At 41.6% G+C, this 16,588-nt stretch overlaps 1 protein-coding gene across 3 annotated transcripts in view; it reads left to right on the forward strand.

Annotated features, from left to right (window-relative positions):
* The window catches only part of fndc5a (fibronectin type III domain containing 5a), a 45,379-nt gene that overhangs the window by 18,924 nt on the left and 9,867 nt on the right, over positions 1-16,588 (forward strand). For all 3 annotated transcript variants that reach the window (XM_040048998.1, XM_040048999.1, XM_040049000.1), the window contains 2 exons: positions 4,915-5,030; positions 8,033-8,231. In XM_040048998.1, the coding sequence (XP_039904932.1) occupies positions 4,915-5,030; positions 8,033-8,231 (315 nt within the window). The remainder of the gene's footprint in view (positions 1-4,914; positions 5,031-8,032; positions 8,232-16,588) is intronic.

The raw sequence follows: 16,588 nt of genomic DNA on the forward strand, positions 1-16,588 counted from the left end.
ACAGTTTGTGATCATAAAAAAAAATTTTGTACATGTTTATCCTTCAAGTGTACCACCTGTGCCACTGTAATATGTTTTATCATCCATCTCAAGTATATGTATGTTTTAATAACCGTTGATTTTATTGTATTTTTCCACTTTAATCACTAAACTGTGATTTTGCAGTGAGCCGTGAGTAACAGACGTACAGTACAGATTTACTGCTGCAGAAGCCTTTGATGCTGATATTTACTGAAGCCCAAAGCGAAGATGAAACCTGCAGATGAGTCGGTTTGTGACTTGGTGCCATTTTGCAAAAAAAAAAACTGAATGAAAGTAACCAAAACTAATCAACATCAGAACAAAGGAAGCAGTGCAGGAATGCAAACTGAGCCTTCAAAGTGTTTCTGTGTAACATAAATCAACCCACTCGGTTATTGTCGTTATAAAATTGGATAATATCGAGTTCTATCTTTTTATATATGATTCTAGATATTTTTGAGCATGTGCAAACAAAGTGATGGTGCACATCACTGAATAAAAGCGGTGTTTTTCTCTCCATTAGGAGCTAAACATTCGTTCACAAGCAGGAGGAGGAGAATACGCGGAAAGATAATGACTTTGATTTGTGATTTCTTCTGTTCCATCAGCCCGTGGCGCCTGTCCCTTAGGCAAACAGCAGACAGTAAACAAAAGCAAATCCACTTCAAACATCCAGGCCCCCCACTCGGATGAAGAGATGCAGTGGGTCTCCTTCCTGTCATCTGCTGTTAGTCGGGCTATTTATCAAAACATCGGCTGCAGGCTGAGTGGAAGCAAGTAACCTAGAGGCCTGCTTTGGCTCCGCTTCGCTCTTTCTAAACGTGCAGCGTGTCAGGGTGTAAACAAGTGCCGCAGCAGCTCATCATCCTGTGAGGTTTTCCCGTCGAAGGGCAAGCGAGCGTTAACCTATTCAATAACACGCTGACTGTGTTATTACCTGAATTAGATTTATGTCCCATTAGCCTCACTGACAGGGACCACTTCTCCTCATCCTTATTCACTGGTCCTTGTTACAAATATCAATAAACACCAAAAACGGAGAACAGAGAGGGACAGTGACACACTGCATTAGGTTGTTCACCTTAATATTCAGCAGCTTATTCTCTTATTTGCATAAACAAGAATGTAAACATCCCAAACATGTCACAAATTTAAAAATACTCCCTAATGGGACGCACGGTCGAAAATGCCCTTGTTTTCAGTTTCTGACATTTCTAATAGTTTCCACTTCATCCATTTCAGATAGCTGGACCAGATATGATGCATCATTTAGTTGGAGAATTTGTGATTTAATCTACACTCACTGGAAAATGTACAAGCTCCTTGCTTTTACCGAGTTAGACCTCTGTTTAAGTTCTTCCTGGCAGAGATTCAAGGTGCTGGAAACATTCCTCAGAGATTTTGGTCCGTGTTGATGTGATGGCATCACACCGTTGCTGCAGATTAGAGGGATGCACATCCATGATGACATCTGCTGTTCCACCACATCCCATATGTGCTCTACTGGACTGCGATCTGGTGACTATGGAGGCCATGCTCAAGTAACCGATTTGCTGGATTCTTCAACATCGTCATCCCGCTGGAAGCCGCCATAAGAAGATGGTATCCTGTGGTCATAAAGGGATTGACATGGTGGCATGTTTTAACAATGTTCGGTTGCTACAAGAGGCTCAAAGTATGCCACAAGCAGCAGCCTGAACTGTGGATACAAGGCAGGAGGGATGCATGATGCCATGTTGTTTATGCCGAATTTTGACCCTACCATCTGAATGTCACCACAGAAGTCGAGACTGAACATTTTTCCAATCTTCTACTGTCCAATTTTGATGAGCCTCAGTTTCCTGTACTCAGATGACAGTACTGTGGTGCTTCAGGAAGAAGCTCTTCTGCCTGTGGGAATCCCAGCAGTTACCGAAACACTTGGACCAGACCGTCTGGTATCACCACAGCACGTTCAAAGTCACTTAAATCACTTTTCTTCCTCAATCTCACTCTCGATTTGAACTGAGTTGCTGCCATGTGATTGGGCGATTAAATTCGCAAGCAGTTGAACATACAGGTATGGACAGGTTATGGTCCTGATGTTGACCAAGATAAAGAGTAAATGGTAAAACTTGGTTGTATAAGGCCTGTTTTTAGATCAACTAAAGATCTGCAGGAATATTAGATTCAGCAGTTCAAACCAGTTCATAAAGCCAACAAACTAGAATAACAGTCAGGCACTAGATGCAGGTGTAATTATAAATCACAGAGTCATAACTGATTGTACTGACATGAATTCCAGTCAGTTATGGATCTGTGGTGTATACTGATCGTGACTTTAGGGCACAGTTGAACTACGACGGTACGAATGTGTGGCGTCTCTGTTTGAGGGGAAAGAAGAATAGAAGGAGACGTGATCATAAAACAAGAAAGTGAAGAAAAATCCATTTCAGGACAAATCGAATGATGATGTTATTTAATCTCTCGCCTTGATCTTCTGATCTGCACAAACGTTCATGTAATACAGCCACCATTGGGTATGTGCTTGTTCAGAACTCGTACAGTAATTACAGTCTCATTCAGCAGCAGGCGGTGGATGCACACACACACACGCACACACACACGTACAGCTCACACTTAATTATATAACGAGACAAATTATTATTCTCAAATCTTGTAGCCTGTGACCCCAATTAAACTAGAAGTGTGTTTAGAGCATGAAATATGACACTTAGATGAAAACAAGACTAATACACACACACACAGACACGTTAGCTGCAGTCACAGTTTGCTGATGGGTCCAACAAGCACACAGAAGTAAAAGATGACGCCATAAACCAATCCCTCCAGAACCCAGTCTTCCCACTCAGCAGCCATGTTGGTAGCAACACCTGACTGTAATTTTGAAGTGCTTATTTAAAGAAATACAGCGTGAAAAAGTTTACAGGTAGATCTACGTTCCCACCCTCACTATGACCATCGCCTTCGGTAACTTTGGTAACTGAATGTGACCTTAAAGAATGAAACTGAGAGTCCAAGCGGCAGAAATGAGGGCTGAAAACAAGTCGCTTGTTGCGCATTGCTTTGAAGCTGACGGCGTTTGTAGTCGAGGTTCCAGCTGCCTAGCTAACCTTCTCATATATTGCTAATCTCCTCAGGTCACATCATCAGTATTCACTTCTCTCATTGGTCACGTCCAATTTGTTGCAGAATGTCATTCACTTTGTATCGTCTTGGTCACAACGTCGTTCCCAGTGTGGATGCAGCTTAAGGCCTCAGTCCTGCAGACCAGCTGGTTTGTGAGTGGAAAAATTCCAGTCAGTATGCGAGTAGTTGCTAGAGGTTGCTGGGCGTTGCTAGATGTAATTGGTTACAAAGAGTCTGCTGCAGTATACAAAAACTCCATGTAACTGCTTTGGTCACTAGCATGTACTTAGAATTGTGACCAATTTCATGCAAGCAACTTGCCAACAACCTCCAGCAACCAGTTGGCCAACTCGCCCACCAACTGGAGTTAGCCAAATGGTCGCAAACCTTTAAGCCTTTATGACTGCTGACTTAGACGGTGAGGATCTTTTGGCAGATGGGAGGTGCTAAGAACCTCTACTCCTCCAATGAGCCAGCTGAGGTGGTGCATGCATCCGACCTCCTGGACTGTCACAGGTGAGGTGTTACCAGCCAAACTGGGAACGAACTCCAGGGCAAACACAGTTTCTCTCTTTCATTAATGAACTTTGACCTGCTTGTCAGAGGATTAAGGTCTTAGCAGGTGAGGTTTACTAATGTTAGAAAACTAAATTAAGTAGAATTCATCTGGCATTAAAGTGTATGTAATGGAGATTTTTGCAGGTGAGGTCACTTATGTCAGAAGAATGTCTGTGAAGTTTGGGAGAGTTTGGACTAGATTTCTTTGAGGTATAGCAGTTTCATGTTTCATGGCGAAACATCAAAATTCACCAAGCTGCTGAGGTCACACTCTCTTATGAAAACTCACTGTTTTGAATGTGACCTAAGACCAACTCCTTCAGGCTTCCCTGAACAAATTTGAGGTTGCTGGCATCAAGCGTCTTGAAACTGTAGCGCGAAGTGTAAAACATGACATTTCCTGTTCTCAGTAGGTGGCGCTGTAACCACTGTCAAATATTGCAGGTGAAATGTGTTCGGGGGGTGTAGCTTATTCACGTGTGAGAAGTTTGGTACAGATCGGTCAATGTATGTGGGAATAAGAGCCAATTATAATTTCAAAGCGAATGATTGAAATTCGCTGTGGCGCCACAGAAACGCCCTTAGGTGAAAACTCTAAAGTTCCACAATTTAATATGGCTCAGATCTGTAGTCCAGACTGACGAAATATGGAGCTGATCCGGTAAAATCTCTAGGAGGAGTTTGCAACAGTACAACGCCTGGAAATGGCAAAATCTATGCCAAAATATTACCTTCAATTCAAAATGGTGGTGGTGAGTTGGCACATGGGTCCAATAGACTTTTTGGTATATCTTGGGATGTTACACATGTGTACAAAATTTCATACATTTACGTAAAAGCCCAAGCAGGGGCTCATTTTTCCCCACTTTGTACGGGGCGCTACTGAGCCATTTTGCTGTGCCCAGGTCTCAAACCAGTGAGACCAGTAAATTTTCACCAGGCAAAGTGCAAAGTTTCATGAGTTTTCAAACATGTTAAAGCCCTCAAAAAGCCAATTCATTTGTCTGGATAATAACAAGAAGAAAGGGAGCGATTACAATAGGGCATTCGCACTTTTAGTGCTCAGGCCTAATAATGGATTCAACTGAGCCATTTATTCACACCACTGAATAAACTTCTGCCATTCTAGTCATTTCACAGAGCTGCTCCTTCGTACTTTAAAACATACAATAACCTTTTCTTCTCTCTCTGTCTTTATCTCTGCAGATAGCTTGTCGCCTCCCGTCAATGTGACCATCAGAGAGGTAAAAGCAAACTCTGCTGTGGTGTCATGGGACATCCCCGAGGGAGACCCAGTCATTGGCTTTGCCATCACACAGCAGGTCGGTAACACTCTCTGTCCCCTCTATACCACTGTAACCATTAATGCTAATTACTGTGCTTATAAGCAGTAAAAAAATACATATGGAAACGGTCAAAGAAACAGCAAAGTTTTACTGTTAAATGAAAAGCATTTAGCAGATTCAGGCAAGTTTTGGAGGGAATAAAATCATCCAAACCTTTTATATGAGTTGCAACTCATATTACAATTTTACAGCTAAAGATACAACTTTACTAGATACGCCTGTTCAACTCCTCATTAATGCAAATATCTAAAGTTCAAACTGAGCAGCAGATGGAGTACAGCAGCAGAAGACTACACCGTCTGCCACTCCTGTCAGCCAAGTTCAGGATACTGAGGCTACATTTTACACCACATCACCAAAATTGGACAATAGAAGATTTGAAAAATGTTGCCTGGTCTGATGAGTCTCCTTTTCTGCTGTGACATTTGGGTGAAAGGGCCTGAATTTGGAGTAAAACAACATAAAAGTATGGCTCCATCCTGATTCGTATCAATGGTTCAGGCTCCTGGTGGTGTACCTAATAAAGTGTCCCCTGAGTGTACATGTAAATGTACTATAATGTAGGTACATTCATTAATGCATGTAAAAGATTTCTTGAAGAAACTCCCAAACTAATTCAATTAAGTTGTGGCTTGTCACAGGTTATTGTCTGCCACGTCCACTTTCCTTTCCTGTGTTGCTCCCTCACTCCAAGTCAGAATGCATTATGGGAATCATCAGAGGATACGGCATCCTGTCGGACAGCCTGTCCCCTCGCTGACAGACTATGACAGCTGTGTGACAGGAGAAAAGTCAACATGCAAGCTTAGACCCACATCTCTCGCACAACCACGCATTTACGTGGGACAAGTTGCCATCTCGTGGTTGTACAAACACACATATGCACCCGTCCACAGGAGACTGGAGTGACATGTTTGATGGCAGCACTGGAAGCTGGGAAATGTGTGGTTTAAAGCTATAAATAAAAGTTAATAATAAGAAACAATAGCAGAGGACATTCAGCGGCTTTGCAGTGGTTATTGTTCAGGCTGTTCTCATTCACTGGTCATCAAATCCCTGCCGTTTTGTCAAAGCTGCTGCAGTCACAGAGATGTATACAATATCAGATGCTGTGTTATTTTAAAGTATGACAAGTTTGAAGCATTCAAAAAGGGTGGCGGTGGTTTTAATCAGTGCTGTACAACTTCATCCTCTATCATATAGCAAACTCATCCTCCAAGTCTTGGCAAGAAAGGTAAAAGCATATTCACTCTTTATTTTCTATAACACTAACATGAAATGCACCTGATAATTAAAACTTCAATTCAGAAGTCAAGCACAACTCAAGTGCTCCCAAATGTCCTTATGGTTTTCCAACGTCTCCCTCCACACAGTTTTGTGTGGTTTTTCCAATGCTAACTGTGCTAACTGTGGTCCTTGTGACTGTGATTTTAAAACTGTTCCAGGCATCTCTTAACCAGAAACCAAAACAGTTTGCATCCCATCTTAAATCAGCGTTTAACAATAAATGTCCAAAACACAGATGTTTAAATCCGGAGGTCAAACATAGTGAGTAAGGATATCACTTCAGGCTGAAGACAGATCTGAGAAACAACACAGTTTAACAACTTAGAAATGTATTTTAAATTTATTTTGTCTGTGTCCACAGGTAATGAATGATCCCCTGTCAAATTTGAATTGTGGTGTCCCTCAAGGCTCTCTCCTTGGCCCTCTTGTTTTATAAGCACACTTCCTCTCAGCGACTGTTTCGCCAACACTCTACTATCCAACAACACCAGCTGTGTTGGTAATCTACTTACCCACTTAAGGGTGAAAACTAAATTCACCAAAGATAAATCTGATGTATAAGTCATTGGTCCAAAAAATTTACCACCTTGGCCCAAAATAAGCTTTTTTCATTCAGTCTGCTCCCAACCTGGGAGCTGTTTTTGAAACCGATCTCTGTTTCAGCCCCCCTGGTTTAGCGCAACAAGAACAATTTCCAGAATTAGATCATTCTTGTCAGCTGCCGAGTTGCATTTATTTCACCCGCCTTGATTAAGGCTAAATGGACAGATACTTTACTTGGCTTTTATTTGAGCACGAAATGCGCTTTCTTACAACAAGCCTCGTTCAAGTGTTTGTTTTTTTTTTTGTGCCTAGCTTTCACACGTACTCTCATGGATGCATTTGGATGTGCAGATGCTCAGAAGCAGACTACAGAAGCCGGGGATTGCACCACCAACCTTGAGATTAGTAGACGATCCGCTCCTGAGTCACACCAGTCATCATAACTAAAGCATTTCCTTTGGGATTAATAAAGTTGTCTGATACTGATCCTGATTGTGATATAAGAAGATAATACCTTTTATAACAGCATCAGTCAAAGCTCAGATCACCGGCTCAAGCTGATCCAGAACTCTGCTGCGTGGATTTTAACTGGCACCATGAACACATCACTCCAGTTCTGGCAAATTTACACTGGCTGCCTGTTAAATGCCAAATTGATTTTAAAATCTTACTAATCACTTTTAAAGCACTAAATGGCCTTGCTCCAGAGTACATTAAAGATTTATTTACCTCTTATGTGCCTGGGTGTTAAATTGGTGAATGGTTATTCCAGCATCTTGTAATCAAAGAGCTCCCAAGCAGCGGGACCACTGAGATCAGAGTAGCCACGTCTTGATTGTTTGTTTGTTTTTTAAGTATTCTCGGGAGGGGGGGTTGATGTGCATATGTTTAATTTGTGTGAAAAACTTTGTAATTTTGAGAAAAGTGCTTTAAGAATAAGTTTTTTGTAATTATAATTACCAACAAGGCAGGAAAGACTGATACAGAGGATGGAAAAGTAACAAAGTCGGGAGGTCAAAGGAGGTGACCAGGAATTATAAAACTGTACAGGGAAATAAAAAATGAACAGGCAAACCCAGAGCCACGGCCATTAAGTTAAATTTTAGTGAAATAAAGTGTGAGTGTGTCTCTGTGTCACCCTCCAACAGAAGAAAGACGTGCGCATGCTGCGATTCATCCAGGAAGTCAACACCACCACGCGATCCTGTGCATTATGGGACTTGGAGGAAGAGACAGACTACATTGTGCATGTCCAGTCCATCTCCATGTCTGGGACGAGCCCACTGAGCGAACCGCTGCGCTTCCGGACGCCGAAGGAGGCCGAGACTCAGGCCTCTAAGAGTGAAGGTGAAGCGTGACAGCGCCACACATGCATACGCATCCACACAAATACACTCCTTCACCCTACACGTCCACACTTAAAAGAAAAAAAACCCTGAATCTGTCGGTTTTCCAGACATGACTGCAGCAGGGACTTGGCCTTTTGACAGCATTGTGACTGATTTTGTCCAAAGACCAATAAAAATCAATAGAAACACAAACCATGAAATGAAATTTCACAAGAAAGTGCTCTTGAAGCTTGCCCCCTCTAACCACAACTCGGGAGTAGAAGAGCTGAGAGGGATGCATACTTCACTGTGTATCGACTTGCCTTCGTGGCCTCACCCAGCACACACTCTGCACAACTGCACTGTAAACCAAAATGAGGAAAGGCATTTATCAGACGCAGGGAGGAGGCAGTGGGAGCTGTGAGGGGTGGGGAATCGATGCGCTTTGGCTGAGGCGCTTCTCCAACTATTCTTCCTCTCATTTACACTCATGTCTCATGTGAGCTGCAGCTTCACTCCAATACTTCGCAAAGTGTTGAGCCAGAAAGAGTCTGAACTTCTGTTCTGGTGGTGAGCGGGCTGGCAGAGGCATGTAGAACACAAAAACAATCATTGCAGAGCGGTGAGGCGATGCTCTCGCCACCGCCGAGGCCTAATTAGCACCGGATGTGTTGTCTGTGTGTTATTTGTGTAGCTGAGAAGAATTTACAGAAATCAATAACAGCACAGATAAACTTGTGCGCTTTCATAGCAGCCTGCTTCTCTTTCTGTCCATGCACGTGCTCGTTTCTTTGAGGTTTCAGGACGCAGTAGTGGTTTCTGATACGGGCGGTTGCCCGGGGCGGCATCACGGGCATCGGCAAAAAAAAAAAATGCTCGTACTCATGCTGCCCCGACATCAGCCAGCGCATATTGGGAATGGCATAGGCACCGATCGGTTTTCTATCGCCCATTTGCTGGGAGTAAGGGCGCCCTCCGTTTGCGAGGTGCACCTGCTGTTTGCGGCACAGGGAGGAGAGGGCGGGGTATTCTCTGGCTGGCTGGAGCAGCGTCTAATAACCAACTCGCAAAATAAAACAAAATAAAAACAAACCAACAAACACGAAAACACCAGACATCATGATACAGACTTGTAATTTGCACCGATGTTTTTTCGAAATTCTATACGCGAAAAGTGAGCGCGAGAGCCCTCGGTGCGCCTGCTTGCTGCTGAAGTCAAAGTAAACTTTATTGTCATCTCCGCTACAGTCCAGTATATAGAGACATGAGACGACGAGGCTCCAGTTACAGCAGTGCAAGTAAACAAACAATAAACATAAGAAGAGTAAGAAAATAAATATACACTTTAGGACTCGGGGTAAAGGGATCAATAACAATTTAAAATTTATATTTTATATTTTGATGATTTAATGTCTCACACACAACCCGTGGAAAGGGGTTCATAATGTTGTAAATCCAAGCCCATTATGTATTCATGATTTGAATCCTGGGTTGTGTGAAATCCCAGAAATACGCCAGAGGAAGTGTTTGCCCGGGGCGCCAAACAGGCTAGGACCGCCACTGTCAGGACGTATCTTCTCTCCTGCTGTTTTCAAAACCCTCAAAGGCAGAACAATGACTTCAAAATAAACACAAGTGCTTCGTATCCACAAGTGCACACTCTGAGTTTCACCAGGGGCAGAAAAATCTATTAAATTATAACTAAAAATAAAGCTCGTCAAATTCTGTGTCAGTCCATAGCTTTTGTTAATGAACCAACTGTTGACACAGCTGCTTTTAATCCATAAATCACAAAAGCTATTAAAGAACTTGAATCACCAGTATCAATCCAGTATAAATAATTTAGGTCATTTTGATTTTTTTTTTATACAAGCTTAATGATCTAAATTATTTAGAATAGGGAAGAAACTTGATTTGGGCGACCCTTAACGTAACGTGGTGGTTGGTGTCTGACGGGCGGGTCTGAGTGTTTCAGAAACTGCTGCTGTGCTGGGATTTTCCCAGACAACCATCTCTAGGGTTTACAGAGAATCATCCCAAGGTAAAATATCTAGAGAAGAGCAGTTCTGTGGACAACAGAAAACTGGGAATGTTGCCTGGTTTGATATGTCATTTCCGGATCAAAGGTTAGCATAAACAACATGAAAGCATGGATTCATCTTGCCTTGTAGCAACAGTTTAGGCTTCTGGCACACTTTGGCCCTCTTAGTACCAACCGAGCATTGTCTAAAACACCACACCCTATCAGAGTGTTGTTGCTGACCATGTTAATTCCAATCACAGTGTATCCAGCCAGCAAACTGGTAGGTTACATATGGCCTCCACAGTCACCAGATCTCAGTCCAACAGCAGACCTTTGTGATGTGCTAGAATGTGAGATTTGCATCATGGTGCAGCTGACAAATCTCCAACAAGTATTTGAGGCTGTCTGTGAGGAACGTTTTCCTCACCTTTTGAATCTGTGCCATGAAGAATTAAGGCAGTTCCAAAGGCAACAGGAGGTCAGTCCAACCTCCTGATCTGGATGAATCAGTGACATCTAACTTGAAAACAGGTGATAACAAGTGGACATGCTTTACAATTGTTTTCCTACATGCAGCTGAAAAGCTTGCAAAAAGCATTTTAATTTTAAATGAGGACAAAAAGTGACCCAACTTAACCTCAGGATACAGAAAGAGCTCCTGTCTTTATGCCGAGTTAACTTTCTGCTGGTATTTCCTTCACATTAACTTTTGTTGTTGCTCAGACTAATCAGGCGTGATGTAATTGGTAAGCTTTGGAAATGCAGGTAGGTGGATGTGGTTAGATTTTTACACAGAACACAGATAGATGAATCTTTGTATTCGCCGTACAGACAAGAGAATATTAGCAGTGTTCTCGTGTGACTTTCAGTAAGAGAGCAAATTATTTCCCAAAAGGTCAAGAAGCACGGGTCATGTCTGTGTTTCAGAGGGCGACCCCCCCCGCTTTCTTAAATGAGTCGGGTGCAGGAAGTCTGCCTCATCCAAAAATCTGCAGGTTTTGCACAAACACACACACAGAGCCCCTAATTTGCTGAAAAATGCTGCTTCACACATTTGAAACTATCACAAAGCAAATATCCACAGAGAGCACGTCTGTGATTCATCATCCTTCACTTCTACTCAACAACAGCTTCACGGTTTAGCGCGACGACACACATCCGTCTCTGTCTCATTTGCGCTGCTTGCTCAAGGATGTCTGTTTAATTAGCGTATAGCTGTGTTGAAACAATAAAAGCTTTGATGGCAGATGAGAAGGTGTTCTTCAGTCAACATTTTGTAATTTATTAGAAAATCGCTGTGGATAGGATTTGGGATCTAGTATCTAGTATGAAGGGTAATTTTAGTTTAGAGAGATCTTCTTAAATCCACCCAGATATGTTTGGCTTTTATGATTAAACACTTTGTCTTTCTCTAACAAGACAAATGGTCGTCATTTACCACTACATCATTTTTCGCTCATAATCCTGCCAATTTCCCTTCAGAAAAAATGGCTAAGCTGTGAGTCCAGACAGTGGGACGAGAGCTGTTCGCTTATTGAGAATGACTGACAGACAACATGTGCCATGGAGAGAGAGAAGGAGTTTGTCTTTCACTGCAGATAAGTGCACAGGGTACAGAGTGTGGAGGGAGAGCGTCTCAGTGCTTCTCTTAGTCCTTTGTCTCTGTATGACAGGCGAATGTCCCGAGAAGCAGAGAGAGGCTTTCACCGTCCTCGCTCAGCTGCTCAGCCCTTCTGTTCTGCAGTATCACACTGATCTCAGTGGAAAGAGCAAAGGATGAGCCTGAAATGCTGGATTATTCCGCATTTCTTCTCGTTTCCTCTTTCACAATGGGTTTAAGCTTCGGGAGATCAAAGGAAGTAAGAGAGAGATGAAGGGGGGGGGGGACTGAACAACCTGTGCACAAAACAGCAGGAAGAGAGGAGGGGAAATGGAGAGTGGCTGACAGAAGCAGCCACGGCAATACAGGAGAGAGAAATCCTGAAAATTAAATTCTGCTGTCAGAAACACACTGTGTGTGTGCGTGTGTGTAGGCTTGTTTACATATCTTTGTGAGGACCAAAAATTAAAATGTTACTATACTTGTGGGGACCAGCAGTCATTTGTGAGGACAAAAGAGCCTGTCCCCACGAGTTTGAAGGCATTTTTGAGGGTTAGGGTATGGGCCTAGGGTAAGCATTATGTCAATTAGATGTCCTCACTAAGACATCAAAATGAGAATGTGTGTGTGGGGGGGGGGCACAGATGTACCTGTGCAACCTCTCAAGGAAATTTACAGAACAAACTCGCAAACATGGAGAATAAAAAGTTCTGGTGAAAAGGTTCATCGTCTCCTCAGATCTAATAAAGGTAGAAACTTCTCTCTCAAAGCCTAGGATTTTAAAAAAAAATTCTCTTTTGTCATGAAGAATTTTGATCTGTACGTGAAAACTGGGCTGCAGTAAAATACTGGAAGATATTTCCCTTAACAGCAACCGTCAGCTCAGCTGGAAGCCTGGAAAAACACTCCTGGGGTGTATTTTAAACTGAGTCACATAAAACAGAAGAAGGATCCTGTGGCTTTGGTGCTTTATAGAAATAAGTTGATTTTGATTTGGCAAAAATCAATCAGTTGCTTTCCTCCCAATAATGAAATAAGAAAAATCAATAGCAAGCTAAATTATATGCGTTAAGGAGGAAAGCTGGGATGTTTTTAGCCGACCTTAGCTTAAAACTTGAAACAGAAAGAATGATAACATATACCCAGCATGTATACATAAATATATGAGGTTGCACATGTGGTGGAATGAGACTGTGTATAAAAGTCTGGCTTGTTCTTTTATGAGGATCCATCTTGAGTGAAACATTTTCTTTATCTCCATCTCGTGTTTGGATACTGCGCAGCGGGAACCTGACAGAGAAACTGAGAGTATCGTGTAATCAGCACAACCCTGGACCTGGAAACCAGAAAGGGGGGGAAATGATTTTTTTTCTTTTAAGCCAAAGCTGAGAAATCTGACTCGTTCTTCATCAAAATGACATCAATCAGAGACAACATGAGACAAGCAATTCTTTTAATTAAATTAATTTTTAAAAGACCACTTTTCCCATTTTCTGTTTTGTTTGTTTTCCCTGTTTGGAAGTGAAGAGTGAAGAAAGGCAAACAGGTGAGCAGGAGGTGAAAGTAAATATAAAAAAGCTGCTCATAAACACAGCCTTTAAGGAACAACTTATCTTTCATCAGCAGGTGTGAACAATGTTCCCTCTAAGCTGCAGGCGTGCGCAATTGCGCACTGCTGGCACGGTCTCTGCGCACAGAAAATCTGCATTGCGCACAAAAAAAATCTAACCTGAATTGAAATGAAAGTAAATACGTAAACAATTCTGTTTTGCAGTGTTAGTCAGTGACTGGATGCTCCCGTATGGGATTAGAACGATGCCACCTTATCCCATAGTCCAGCCAATGATGCGATTCACATTCGTATATATGCAGCTAATCAACGTGGTTGTCAGGCTATGACAGCGTCCTTATGTGCCGACACCGGTGTTTTAGCTAGCAAAGCGGCGTGGCTGATGTGGAGTGAAGCCACGTTAATGACAACGTGTACAACCATTGGAGATGTGAACAGGACAGACAGAACAATTGAGGGAAAAACTGTGGACTTTATACCAGTTTTTAAATTGTGTTGAGAGGCCACGTAAAACCAGAGTTATGATAAAAATATATGCAATTTTTTTTTTCCTGAATACTATCGTTGTTTATATTTACTGTGAGAAGAAAAAACAGCGTTTTATAAGCAAAATGCTCGAAAGCCTGTGAGCAAAGACAAAAACAAAAAAAACCAAAAAAAACCCACGCTTCCCTATTGGTCGAAAAATGATATGGCAACACGGCATTTAGTTGTTTAGGAAGGGGGGAAGTTTTAGGAGTGATGGCGGTGTTTTGAGATGTGAGAGATTTGAGACGTTTAGCGCAAATCTTGTGTAGTTAGTGTGTAGTGTAGTCAATAGTTTGTTGTGTGTGTCAGAACAATGAGGCGACTGCTGAATGTTACAGGTGTTACAGCAGTGATACATCTGCTGTTGTCAGGCCTGCAGGTATCAGGCTGTTGTTCTCCTTCATCTCATAGTGGACAGAAATAATTTTTTGGAGTGGCACAAATCATTGTGTGGCATCAGATTTGATGCAGAACAGCTGATTGTTCTGTGAATAGTTTGAAATGTTTGTTTAAAAAAACGCCTTGGCTGCATTTTTAGGTAGACAGCTGCAAAAAACTTTGTTGTTTGCAAAACTCAATTACTTTTTTGAAGAAGTAACTATATAATCAATTGCCCAGCATTGGTCATTATATACTGTATTTTGCAGACAGAAAGTTACAGACTCTCTCCCAGACCACAGACTCATAATACAAGTCAGAGCTTTATTAAAAAAGAAAAGAAAGTTGTGTTTTCAAAATTGGAGTTCAAGTTATTTTTACTTCCAATAGTGTTAACGTGCTACACAGATCGTGAACAAGATTTTTTTTCATTTCCATTGTAAGTGAGCTAAAGCAGTTAATTAAAAGTAGTCTAACATAAATGCTGTAATTTGATTATTTTAATAAACCATGTGACTTGGGTGGATTCGATGCTGGCGTGACCACAGTGCACACGTCTGCTGTTGCTCACAGTGGTCCAAGGGACCGCTCAGGGAGTTTGCTCAGACACGTGAGAAATTAGAGGGAAGATTGAGTGTGAGATGTTATAGTTACATAATGTGAATTGATAATCAAAGGCTGTATGTTTCCTAAGTTGTGCCAAAAAAGAGCAGCAGCAGTCCGGACATATCAACAAATAATTAATCATTGTTTGACAAAATAAGACTGGATGGTGGAGGAAGTAATTACATCCTTTAGGCTAACCACATTTTATTATTTATTAAAGCCACATGTTAAAAATGTAGCTTAAGCTGCAGTCACACAAGGCAAAAGAGTTGTTGGAGACGCTGGCACAAACAAAATTATAGCAAGCGTGTTTAATGAATCTGCAGTCTTTGGTTGCTTTGAAGACGGGAGCCAGGTTTGCAACCACCGGGACTTAACTTTGGTGTGTGGGATGGACCGAGCAGCGAAGGAAACTCAGGCACAGGTTTAAGTCCAAAAAAAAGTTTTTTTTATTTAATCCCAAAACATAGTTGGTTAAATCATACAAAAAAAAATCAAAATCTTGGGCCCATAAAAGAGGTCAAAATAACAGAACTCTACTCAAAGTTAACAACAAACAATACTGATAACTCAAACTTACTTACCTAAGGAGGCAAAGGGGAAACTTAAATATTTGTGAGCTTATCAGCCCACAAAAACACAAAACAGGGGTAAAACACACAAAACCTAACTGAGACTAACATAACGAACTCCAATTCCCCCCCATGATCTCAAGTTATGGAATGAGCCAATTTGCAGTTTTCCATCTAGGCTTGCTCCGCCCCTTTTCCACCTCTTGGCTCCTCAATGAAGAGACTGGAGCAGCTGCAACTAAGGTAACTCAGAAAACAAAGAGATTCAATCATAAATAACAGTGTAAACTAAAATGTGCGCAATTATTTTAGAACAGTGTTATGAAAATTAATTCTAAACCAAAACCAGTTATTTATTATCCTGTAAATTAAATCTTATATCTAAAGAAAGAAAATGTGAATGCAGTGTCCTTGTCCTTGTCGTTGTTGTTGGTAATATTAGGTGGATATTACCACAGTGTGGCTGTAACTGCAGCCATCACAGTGTGTTACAATGGCAATAAAACAAGTCATTCTGCTATTAGTCTTTAAATAGGGTCAAGTTGGCACTTACATGTAATCTGCTTGTGCTAACATAACAATCGAGTATGATAAGTCAGGGAAATTTGCAAACATGTTTTGATCAGCATAAACACAAACTCACATTAACTTTTTAGCTTCAGAGTCCAGCCGGAACCTCGAAGATGTGGAACAGAAATTAAGGAATTGCTCCACATATAATGATGCCGTTGTTGCATGATGGCAATTTAACTGCAAAATTACACAGCGTCTTGGCAACTTTGCTTTGATATGGGAACATAACTGCAATCAACTGGTAAGAAGATGAGTCGAGTCCCAAGTGTAATCTTATGACAATCTCTCTGCATTTCTAAATTTGGCAACAATTATTTGGAAAACTTTGATAATCTTTCCGAGACTGCACTCAGTCTGAGTCAGACTGCAACTGTTTGGAGACAAGTTGCCTCCCACGAGAACAAAAACTGGCAACTAGCTTGCAATTAAAAATAATTAGCCCAAACAACTTCTATAATCAGTTGCTGGACAAATTCAGTACTATTGCCAGGTAACCACTGATTTTTTTTTTTTTACCACGGAGCTC

Source organism: Simochromis diagramma, unplaced genomic scaffold (assembly GCF_900408965.1).
Source record: "Simochromis diagramma unplaced genomic scaffold, fSimDia1.1 OVJJ01000305.1, whole genome shotgun sequence".
In the NCBI taxonomy this organism is placed as follows: Eukaryota; Metazoa; Chordata; class Actinopteri; order Cichliformes; family Cichlidae; genus Simochromis; species Simochromis diagramma.